The sequence below is a fragment of the Leiobunum rupestre genome, chromosome 5 (assembly GCF_980474605.1).
Source record: "Leiobunum rupestre chromosome 5, qqLeiRupe1.1.hap1, whole genome shotgun sequence".
NCBI classification, from domain to species: Eukaryota; Metazoa; Arthropoda; class Arachnida; order Opiliones; family Sclerosomatidae; genus Leiobunum; species Leiobunum rupestre.
In genome coordinates this window covers 14,306,595-14,318,911 of record NC_143388.1, presented here as the reverse complement: position 1 = coordinate 14,318,911, position 12,317 = coordinate 14,306,595, and the positions used below count along the sequence as shown (strand labels likewise).

Sequence of the window (12,317 nt, the reverse complement as noted above, 5' to 3'; positions counted from 1 at the left end):
ATTTACCTGCTTTTATACCCTAACATGGCAAATCCCCGAATTGCTTATATCTAGCTCTCATTACTTACGACAAAAAGTGAAGGTAAAGTTTTAGTTTTTTCAATATTTCTAATTCATTTCTCAAATTGTTTATAAAAAAAAAGTGGTTTTAACCATGGATTTAATTCGGCTGTTAAAACCGGTTTAAACCAGGGTGGTTCTTTCCAACCCTGACTGCAACTCATACAAGTTCTGATTCAGATTCTCTATCTCAAATTAATAGGTCATTTAATGATATTATCAATGAAAATATTTTAAACTAGTCAAAGACAAGTTGTGAAAAAATTGAGATCCGCCAAAGTCACGTAACTCAAGTGATAATAAACTCCTACTTTAATTCTGACGGGTAAAGCTAAATGTTGGCTGCCCTTCTTACTTTTATAAGTTTTATACCCCTTTTTAGTCCCACTAGTCAGTGAATTATAAAATAAATTAAGATATGAAATATCCTTATGTCCAACCCTGGTCTTAAAGGGATCCATCACTCACAACAGGGGGAGGCAAAGGGGTAACATAAAATCCAGACTGGCAGTGTGCTTCAAAACCAGTTTTTTTGTGACCCCTATGCCTTCCCCATATCGAAAGTCTTACTTTATACTCCCTTTAATGCCAAAACCGAAACGTCGGACACTTGTCTTTTTAACGTATACGCGATTATGGTTTTTCTAAAAACGCTGGACAGTCTAGCATTTGCTGATTCCTCAGTTAAGAATTTGAAGTACTTTCAATTACGTCTTAATCATATATTTATCGTCCTTTAATATGCTAAGAGGATCTGTTTTACCCTGATATAATAATTGAACAACCAAATAGAGCTCGGCGTTTGGATAAAAATTAACCACTTATTTTATTTTTATCCACAACCTACAATTATCCGAAAATATAAATTATTTCTTGCATGTTAAATCGTTGCTTATCCATGGATAATATACATAAATAAACGGTTAACCAAAATATTTACGATTAATCGAAATTCGGTCAGTTAATTTATCCGTTACGCAGAGCTTTACAACCAAATAAAAATTGAATTAATCTAATTTAGAAAAACATCTTTGCATTTCCCCGAAAATCACTATAACGTGAATTACAAGACCCCTTCCCAAAAAAATTTTATTTTTCAACAATTAAAGGGAATATAACCTCAGGTATTTGGTGTGGAACACCAACATTTGCGGCTCTGGCCGCTCTTGCCTTTGGCTTTAGAAATGTTTGGCGCCCCTGTACAGGAAAATTTGAAAAATTGAAGGGGTCTTCCGTAAAGATTGCTTTGCAGGTTATATTCCCTTTAACTCGTTTATCAAAAAAAAATTAATTTTGCTCCAATTATTTTTTAGATTTACTTCTATTTCTACATGATGGGAATATGATACGGAGTCTTAGGGGGAAACAAACATTATTCCACAGTTGGCAAAGTGAACATTTCGATGACCTTTTTTCCTTAAGAATTTATTTAAAAAAATAAAAATGTTTTCGTTGACTAGGCAATTTTTTTGAAAACTAATGGACAAAAATTCCTTCCCTTCCAAATAGGTTACTTCGCTACTTTCCTATGTTTTATTGTATCTTATAATTGGAATTTCCTTATCAGAATACGTTGTAATTTAGAAGTTGTAACGTAATTATACCATCGCACTGGGATAAAATATTGTCTCCATACCACGCGGTTTGGCTTACCGACAACAAGGAACGTAGTAAATCTTTCCATTGATCGAAGGACGCGTTATGATTTGATAAAGGACATTTCATTGGACGATAATTCAGGAATGGTAAAGTACTCTTCATATTCTTATATGGAAAGATCTGCGAATGGAAGAGAAAAAAATGATCGAGTTAGTCCACTTTGAAATGGTCACCGAATGGATTACCCCAAGAAATCAGGTGCTCTGGAAATAGCGTGTTCGAATTCCATGAAGGACAATTTGCCATCGTCGTCAACGTCCGCCTCTTCCAGAACTTTCTCGGCCACCAGCTTAATTTCCTCGGGGCTTAGTTCGGAACCGGTTAAACCGATGACAGCCTGCTCTATGTCGTGCGTTCCGATAAATTGATCACCGTCATAATCTGATTGGGAACATGGAATAAGACTCAGAAATTACTTAGAGAAGCTCCCGTTCACGAACCAACAATATTGAACATTATAGCCATATACCTTATACTATAAGTAACATAATACGAATAAGTATGACACTGAATGATTTACGTTCATAACAGTCTGTCTCAGAGCGATTGCGTAATCGGAAGTTTCGGTACAATAAATTCGTTACTTTCTACCCCCGTGTTTGCCCTGAACACACAGTTTTCCCGAAACGCGTTGTTCACACACTCCACGAAAAGTTGTCGAGATTTCGCGCGTTAACCGACTCGTAAATCTTAAAACAATACCCCTGCTACTACAAAATATATCAATTTGCATTAATTAAGGTATTATATATTAATATTACCATTTAATTTTGTTCAATTGAAAAAATGTGTACGAAAATCATAAATAATAATAAAAATATTTGTAGCTAAGCCTTGGTTACAAAAACCCGTCCATTCTTTAAAACTTGGCCAACAACTGTTCTTGTGTGGTCAACAACTGTTCTTGTGTGGCCAACAACTGGGCTTGTGTGGCCAACAACTGGGCTTGTGTGGCCAACAACTGGGCTTGTGTGGCCAACAACTGGGCTTGTGTGGCCAACAACTGGGCTTGTGTGACCAACAACTGGGCTTGTGTGGCCAACAACTGTTCTTGTGTGGCCAACAACTGTTCTTGTGTGGCCAACAACTGTTCTTGTGTGGCCAACAACTGGGCTTGTGTGGCCAACAAGTGGGCTTATGTGACCAACAACTGGGCTTGTGTGGCCAACAAATGTTCTTGTGTGGCCAACAACTGTTCTTGTGTGGCCAACAACTGGGCTTATGTGGCCAACAACTGGGCTTGTGTGGCCAACAACTGTTCTTATGTGGCCAACAACTGTTCTTGTGTGTCCAACAACGGTTCTTGTGGCCAACGACTGTTCTTGTGTGGCCAACAACTGTTCTTGTGTGGCCAACAACTGTTCTTGTGTGGCCAACAACTGGGCTTATGTGACCAACAACTGGGCTTGTGTGACCAACAACTGGGCTTGTGTGGCCAACAACTGTTCTTGTGTGGCCAACAACTGTTCTTGTGTGGCCAACGACTGTTCTTGTGTGGCCAACGACTGTTCTTGTGTGGCCAACAACGGTTCTTGTGGCCAACGACTGTTCTTGTGTGGCCAACAACTGGGCTTATGTGACCAACAACTGGGCTTGTGTGACCAACAACTGGGCTTGTGTGGCCAACAACTGTTCTTGTGTGGCCAACAACTTTTCTTGTGTGGCCAACGACTGTTCTTGTGTGGCCAACAACGGTTCTTGTGGCCAACGACTGTTCTTGTGTGGCCAACAACTGTTCTTGTGTGGCCAACAACTGTTCTTGTGTGGCCAACAACTGGGCTTGTGTGGCCAACAAGTGGGCTTATGTGACCAACAACTGGGCTTGTGTGGCCAACAACTGTTCTTGTGTGGCCAACAACTGTTCTTGTGTGGCCAACAACTGGGCTTATGTGACCAACAACTGGGCTTATGTGACCAACAACTGGGCTTGTGTGACCAACAACTGGGCTTGTGTGGCCAACAACTGTTCTTGTGTGGCCAACAACTGTTCTTGTGTGGCCAACGACTGTTCTTGTGTGGCCAACAACGGTTCTTGTGGCCAACGACTGTTCTTGTGTGGCCAACAACTGGGCTTATGTGACCAACAACTGGGCTTGTGTGGCCAACAACTGTTCTTGTGTGGCCAACAACTTTTCTTGTGTGGCCAACGACTGTTCTTGTGTGGCCAACAACGGTTCTTGTGGCCAACGACTGTTCTTGTGTGGCCAACAACTGTTCTTGTGTGGCCAACAACTGTTCTTGTGTGGCCAACAACTGGGCTTGTGTGGCCAACAACTGGGCTTGTGTGGCCAACAACTGGGCTTATGTGGCCAACAATTGGGCTTGTGCGGTCAACAACTGGGTTTGTGTGGCCAACACGTTGTGAAACTTGTTTATCCATTCCCACGGAGCAAATTCCCGTTCAATAATTCATCAGATTTTTCTTAAATTGCAAGCGTTATTTTTACTTTTGAAACCTTGCCAATTTTCAGTAAGCGTTTGGGGTGGAAATTGCTCGGACATCTTATCCCAGCAGTTCGGAAGACTAGTAACGACTCTCGGATAGTGGTCAGTCCCTAGCTACGTCATGATTTAAGGTCATTGGCGAAACAGACTATTATTAAAACAATTCGCGGTGAGACCGTGAGAGGTCCTACTTATGTTTATTACGTTTCTTCTGATTGCATCGTGTACTTGTATCCTTACCGTATATTCTAAAAGCGTAGACCACTTTGATGTCCCTCGGTGCCTGTTCGCTGAAAACGGAAAACATGTCTAGAAAGTCGTCGAACGTCATGTTTCCGCTGCCGTCGTGAGAAAACACTTTGCAGATGCGTTTCCTGAACGGATTCTCCTGTTTAACAATTCAGATTTTAGAAATTGTATAAGAAAAACACTTTTCATACTACTTTTAATTAAAAACCCTCAGAATGTCACGATTTATGACATTTTTGGATCAGTTTCCCTGGCTTTTGGTTTTTGTTAAAATAATTACTATTTTTGGACATGAAACTATGATATGTATTCTTATTTTATTTTCAGAGCAATTTTTTTTAGAAAATTTTAGTTATTTTTTAAAACGTTTTCGTGCTCTGGAATTTCTAAAGAACTAGGAATTTGCTACTTGAGTATAAACAAAATATTTATATTTTCCAACTCTGTTTTAAATTTTAAATTTAATAATTATATTATTATGTAAATATAGCAGGATTTATTTGAATCTACTAACCAAAGAGTATGTATAAGCGGTGACTTCTCTAACTAAGCTGTGTCATTTATTTTACACCTTAAATTTCGACCTCATAACTAAAAAGGTTTTAATAATATAGTGCTTCTGGGTTCATATAAGCAAAAGTATATAATATACTCTTAGGAGATAAGTATCTCATCTCCCTATCCTGTTATTCTTCCCAAAAAGCGCAGATCACAGGTCTTATTTCATTTCGACAACAATATCAAAGGAAATATACTAAACATTATTCATATGGCTGAATGAATAAATTAATATCAATGGTTAATATTTCTAGCGATCGTTACCGGCTTACCGCATTAGGAAAAATTATTACTAACACTAAAAGTTTATAATAAACTTACTAGTATTTAAGGGAAGTGCAAGAAAGCTACATCGTCTACACTTCTACACTTTCTCCTTACTCGTGATGTAATTAAATTAGGACTAGAAAACGCGTAGCAATATGAGTCGCTTTACTAAGCATAGATTGTTTGTCCAACGCGTTCCCTAGTGCGGGCTTAATTTGTCTGATAAAACTGAAATAAGCTTGTTGACGTTCGATCTCAAAGGAATATAACACTGAAAGTTAATTCGTAAAAGCAATTTAAATGAGTTTCCTAGCTATATAATCTAAATCTCATTCATCCTACGCTTCAAATGAATGATTAATGATAGATTCGGAAGTAAAAGTTGCAGTTCGGGAATTTGAATAAATGAAATGCGAGCTAGATTTACAATGCGTTGAAATAAATGTCAACATACCCTCAATTCAGGCATCTTCTCCACCCTCTCCAGAGGAACAACAACCGTGTGAGCTTCGTCTCCCGTCATCACCTGAGGCACTGTTTTGGGATCCAATTCCCGGAATCGTTTTTGAACCCTAACAACAGGAATTTTCATTAAGGAAATTAATTATGAAATATTTTCCATTTAATTATAGAATATCTTTCCGAATTTAATTAATTAAAAAATTTCATTATAGAATATTTTCCATTTATGTAGTAAATTTCAGAACTTCACAACTCTTTTAGTTATGTCGCCAATTCGCGTTTTTAATTTAGGGAGCTGTTGGCTCGCGTGGCATGAAGGGCTTTCCACCATCCTCTTACGCATTGTAACCCGGCCACCCATTTAAGGTATTAAAAGTCGCTCGATGACTATAGGGCCTAAGGTGGTGTCTAGCTGATTACGCAATTTAAGAAATATTTATAGTTTTTTAGAGAGGTCTATTAAATATTCAAAGAGGCTTTCAGTAAGGTTTTTGAATAATCGAAGAGTCTTAGAGAGATCTTTTAAATATTCAAAGAGTTTTTTAGAGTGGTCTTTTAAATATTCAAAGAGTTTTTAGAGTGGCCTTTTATATAATCGAAGAATTTTAGAAAGGTCTTTTAAATATTCGAAGAATTTTTAATGATGTTTTTAATATTCTAAACAATTTTCATAGTGTTAATTATTCAAAGAGTTTTTCTAAATATTCAAAGAGTTTTTCTAAACATTTAAAGAGTTTTTAAATATTGAAAGAGTTTTTTTCATTGTTTTTAATATTCAAATAGTGTTTTTAATATACAAAAAGTGTTTTTAATATTCGATCAGTTTTTTTAATATTCAAATAGTTTTTTTTAATATTCAAATAGTTTTTTTTTAATATTCAAATAGTTTTTTTTAAATATTCAAATAGTTTTTTTAATATTCAAATAGTTCTTTTTAATATTCAAATAGTTTTTTTTAATATTCAAATAGTTTTTTTTAAATATTCAGAGTTTTCAAATATTCAAAGGGTTTTTTTTTTAAATATTCAGAGTTTTCAAATATTCAAAAGGTTTTTTTCAAATATTCAAAAGGTTTTTTTTAAATATTCAGAGTTTTCAAATATTCAAAGGGTTTTTTTTTTAAATATTCAGAGTTTTCAAATATTCAAAGGGTTTTTTTTTTAAATATTCTGAGTTTTCAAATATTCAAAGGGGTTTTTTTTTAAATATCGCGTACTATCGCTAGAACTCGTTTTAATTGAAAATAATCGAAGTTTAAATAAATGAAGTAAAAACCTTGGAATCTAATTGAAAAACCTAATTCCATCGCGAGCAGAGCTAGCATCGTGTAAAGGCGTTGGGGGTCGTTTTGTAAGGGTGTGGTTGTATTTGAGAGAGCGGAATTCTCCGGGGAGCATCGCGTGCCACGTTAGATCCGACTTCTCCGCTGCCTCCCTGTTCTCAGGCCGGCCTATTTCCGCGGATCGCGAGGAAACATCTACCCGATTCCCCCTCAATAAACCTTCGATACTTTGCCAGCGCGGTCACTCTGTAAATGGAACGAGTTAGGAATCCCAGTATAATCCTTTCCTACCACGCGACCCCACGAGCACCCGCATATATTGACTTAAAGGGATTTCACGTTTTCACTTTCACGAACTGACTCTTAGATTTTATGATTTTGCCATATTTTGAGCCATTAATGAGTTTAGTACTGTTCGTACGGTTGAAAACAAATTGTATAGGGACAGTCTTGATCGTAAAATTAGTACAAATAAATTTAAAATACCACTATTTTTACTAAATGGTAAAATAAAAAGACGTTAAAAGTAGCTAATAAGTAGATTAGTCCATTATGAAAAGGGATACTAAAGCTAAACCCTAAACAAATTTGAAGAAATTAAAAACTTACTAATAGCTCGTCCATAGGTGGTTCCTTTTAACTTAACATTGCGTATTTACTTATCTCCACCACTCTCCCCCTATTCGGCTTTCCGTTGCTACGCAACTCGTTTTGAAATTTTTAATATTTAGGCTTAGTTTCTCTATTCGGTGTTATAGTCGCGAGCCAGATTTCCCGCACGGTACTGACGAGTCCCAAATAGGACGAAACCGGTCTACCGTTGGAATTTCTGGCTATTTTATTTAATTTAATTTAATTATTCACTCGAAGATCTATTTGGTCCGAGTTTCGCGTCTTTTTGTTTGCTCAAAGACCTATTGGTACGAGCTATTAGTAACGTTAGTAAGTTTTTAAATTTCTTCAAATTTGTTTAGGGTTTAGCTTTAGTATCCCTTTTCATAATGGACTTATCTACTTATTCGCTACTATTAACATCCTTTACAATGCAGTCCATAGGTGGTTCCTTTTAACTTAACAAAAAGATGTTTTGTCGCGATCTAGTTTTTGGTCATTTTTTTAGAGCATCGTAACGGTCGTAGTGGTTTTAAATAAACTGTTTTTATTGCGCTATAGCGGTATTTTAAATATAATAGACAGGCTTAGCCGCACTCCTCGAAAACGTGTAGAGAAAACTTGTCCTTGGTCTAAGATCAAACCTCTTACAAGTTTCCCCTATAAGTTTTCAAGAGGGTGGATTAGCCTGTCTATTTTTACTACGATGGAAAACAGTTTTTACGATATTATTAATGGAGCTTTTTTAACATGAACACAAGTATATTATATACCTTTTGAAGATAAGTGTGCATTTCTCTATATTGCTAAAATTATCCGCAAGTTTCCCTTATTTAATAAAAATAGTGCGAGGGCGAAATATATCAAATAATGATTTTTTAAAACTCTTACATTGATAAAATTTGGTTTATAAATTTAATAAATATCCCAACGCAGTGATATTAATACATTTTACATCCCAAAGTGGTAAATGATAACTACCTCCAGACTGCGAAGGTACGTGGTTCATTATTATGACCTAGAAGGACCTTTCTCTCGTAAGAGATATATTAAAAATTCAGAGATGAAAGCTACGAGGCGTGTGCAAATGAGTGGTTTTATTGTAATGCCTCTTTTGAGTTCGTTCGAGAACCGGAAACGCGTTTTATGGTTAATAAAATAAAGACTTTTGAATAATTTCTAACAGGATGTATTAATATTTATCACTTCAAATTCTTACCTGAGAATTTCTTTTTTTGTGAAAAACGTGCAATCCTGGAACACAAAAACAAAAACAATATTACATAATATCATAAGTAACATAATAACAATAGTATGACACTTCCTATTGCTTTAATGCTAATTTTCTAACCGAACCTTTTTTCGGCACTGATACTCTCTGCAAGCTGTGACTTGGACTTAGAGGTCGGGGATGGTTAACTTTTATTCAGTAGATAAAGCTCACAAAATTATTCGTAAAACGTTTTGATCAAGTAATTTATATTTCTGTATTTTCCGATTAATTTTTTGATAAATCTGTAAAATTTACCGGAAAAACGACGTTTTTTTCGATAAATAGCTCAAATTCTACGAATAATACATGTTTTTTAATCATTTTCCGAAATATTAACCGGTAAATTTCTTTGTTTACATTTTTCCCCCGAAAAAAATCAATTTAAACATGGATAATGATTAACCGTCCCCGACCTCTACTTGAACTCGCGACTTACCGTTTTGGATGACTACGTTTTGATAAAAATTTAAGTCTAAAATCGGAGAGCACGTTCTGGAGTCGCGAGGGGCTTTGGCTTTGTTTTGAAGCCCGCGTACGTATCACGCGTGATAAAAATAACATGAGCTCGTGGCGCCGAGAAAAACTTTTTAATTTTTATCATTTTAGCCTAATATTCCGCCTATCTATCGGAAACCAGATATTTCGGCTTAGCGGAAGTCTCGCGTATTTTAGACACTAGAGGGCTCTGTGCTGAGAAAACATTTTGATTACGCAATAACTATGAAGATCAATTTGGTTGTAAATATCGTTAATTGTCATACTTATTGTTATTATGTTACCTATGATAATATTAAGTTACTTTGCATAAAAACAAATACCAAAATGGAACGTTATTATCAATACCAAAAGTTAATAATATTTCCTTTAAGAAAAGTATAATTCTATGCAATAGAAATGAAACGTGTGACTCAACCCAGTTTTAAATAAGAGTTAATTTCCTGTAAAACCTAGTGTAGCATCGCGACTGAATGGGTACAAGGTATATAACTCCGCCTACCGATATAAAATGTAAATATTATACTGCTTAGGTTTATTACTTAACTTACTTATTTATTAAATATATTTTTTTATAAAATAGTTTTAGAAAATCATTGTGAAAACAATTTACCTGTTTCAAAGAAATAAATAGATGAATACTTATCTGTTGAGAACGATATTATATACTTCTGGCAATACCAAATTTTTGTTTATATTAAAACGGGACCCCAGAACAGTTTTCCATAAGAATATTATAATCATTCATATATTGATGGTTATAATTTAACTTACAAGGAGAGTACCCGAGGTGTTTATTGCCGATTTTGTTCAAAGTCGGGCGTAATGTAGACGTATATGAGATATGAAATTTTTCAAAAGGAGACGTTGCACTACCCATTCGATTTGCCATGGCAGCCGAAAATGTCTTTGATCACTTCAAACAAAAATAAGATTTTTTCCTTATTTTACCCAAAAATTGTTACAAATTTACCTCAAAATTGTTCCAATTAACCCAAAAATGATGAAATTTACCTAAATGTGGTACAAATTACCCATTTCGTGATTTTAATTTTTTTTTTAATTTTCGTAGCTAGGACCCTGTGAAACCGAGAAAATCCCATGCTTTTTTAAATGGAGATTTTTTGGTTATAAGTGTTCAAAAACATTTTCGGTTGCCATGGCAAATCGAATGGGTAGTGCAACGTCTCCTTTTGGGAAATTTCAAATCTCATATAGGTCTACATCACGGCCGACTTTGAACAAAATCGGCAATAAACACCTCGGCTACTCTCCTTGTTAGTGATTCCCATTTATGTTAAGAAATATCTATGTTTGAAACTCATACTCTTGTTTGATACAGATACCATAGCATAGAATACACCTGCATCCCTTTTATGTTATCTGATCAGATCTGAATTTCTTAACTTATCTGGTTTTTAAGTTAAAAAATCAATTAATCAAACAGCTATCAACTACAGATTTGAAGACAATATTATGTTGTCTAATAAGAACATTTAGATAAAGATTTTTGGAAATTAGGCCAAAGCGATTTGTGTAAGTTTACTTTCTGATCTGAAATCTCGGAAAACAAACCGATTATAAATTTATTTATTCAGATTACATTTAAACCAGCAGCTGACTTAAAAAAATGGGTTAATATTATTTTGAAATAGTGTTGTAAGTCGGAAAACGTTTCGCGGAAAATGATCGAGGCCTTTTTTCTGGAAAAATTTCCGTATTTTTCGGAAAAAAATAAAAAAGTTTTCATTCCATGATTAGTCTAATATATTGTTTGCAAATTTATATAAAGCGTCATTTTCGCCTCATTTTTTCGAATCTGAAAGTAAAACTAAACCTCTAGACTAGCTTTAAACTGATTAACAATGTAACAGTATTAATGTTTTTTAGTAATTTTACTGTTTTTAGACATTTTATATCGATAAAAAGATAAAAACATTAAAAACCCGTAAAAAGTTATGTTTTAAAATTTATTTTTCCGATTTGCGGAAAATGTTTTGGAATTGTTTCCGGAAAATTAACAACTCTATTTTGATATATTGAAAAAATATAGCTGTTATTAGACAATTAGAAGTACTAATTAAAATATGAAATAATAGACAAACGGGTTGGAAGTCAAGAAAATAAAAATCAGCTAAAAGCAGTCGTACCTGATAATCCTCAATTTGTTCTTCGGTGAAGGTGACAACTTTGTTGCCCATGCTTCTCGAGAAGAAGCCCCGTAAAAGAGCGAACCGTCTCTTCTCTGCTGATCTCGGGGATCTTTTCGCGCTAAACCGCCAACTACACAATACGGGCTTCCAGGAAGCACTGACACTGTCGAGGTTAAATCCATCGGATAGCCGCTTACGAAGAGGACACATTGACGCATGCGCTTCTAACTCTCTCCGGAGAATAGCTCCGAATTCCACATCTTTATCTTTTCCCGGAAGAGTCTCTCATTTACATATTCTATTTAATTTCGGAGAATTGTCCAAAACTATAGCTACTGATATTGTTTTGCAATTGTGATCGCGGTTCTCACTTCGGAATTCAATCAATGTAGTCGGAAATTCCAACGAGAATTCGTTTATTTGGGAGTTCATTGGTACTGCTCAGAAATTCTGGATATTGGATTGTTAGAGGTCGGGGATGGTTAACTTTTATTCAATAGATAAAGCTCTCAAAATTATTCGTAAAACGTTTTGATCAAATAATTTATATTTCTGTATTTTCCGATTAATTTTTTGATAAATTTGTAAAATTAATCGGAAAAACGACGTTTTTTCGATAAAAAGCTACAATTTTACGAATAATACATGTTTTTTAATCATTTTCCGAAATATTAACCGGTAAATTTCTTTGTTTACATTTTTTTCCCGAAAAAAATCAATTTAAACAAGGATAATGATTAACCGTCCCCGACCTCTATGGATTGTTGTCGCGTACATTAAACACTAGCGCAAGTTAGCTTGC

At 35.1% G+C, this 12,317-nt stretch overlaps 1 protein-coding gene across 1 annotated transcript; it reads right to left on the bottom strand.

Moving 5' to 3' along the window:
- Positions 1 to 1,433: 1,433 nt before the first annotated feature.
- Positions 1,434 to 11,626, bottom strand: Cib2 (Calcium and integrin binding family member 2). The gene is made up of 6 exons (XM_090175302.1): positions 11,513 to 11,626; positions 8,814 to 8,848; positions 5,693 to 5,810; positions 4,405 to 4,552; positions 1,905 to 2,100; positions 1,434 to 1,839 (listed from the first exon to the last, which is right to left on the bottom strand). Exons 1-6 carry the CDS (start codon positions 11,561 to 11,563, stop codon positions 1,818 to 1,820), a joined length of 570 nt encoding a protein of 189 aa, XP_090031428.1. The 5' UTR covers positions 11,564 to 11,626; the 3' UTR covers positions 1,434 to 1,817.
- Between the last annotated feature and the right edge of the window lie 691 nt (positions 11,627 to 12,317).

Excerpts from the sequence above, each read along its gene's own strand:
- Cib2 (XM_090175302.1), bottom strand. The coding sequence starts at position 11,563 with ATGGGCAACAAAGTTGTCACCTTCACCGAAGAACAAATTGAGGATTAT. Across the intron at positions 8,849-11,512 it reads AACAAATTGAGGATTATCAG|GATTGCACGTTTTTCACAAA; the intron begins GTACGACTGCTT and ends TTTGTGTTCCAG. Across the intron at positions 1,840-1,904 it reads AGAGCACCTGATTTCTTGGG|ATCTTTCCATATAAGAATAT; the intron begins GTAATCCATTCG and ends TTCCATTCGCAG.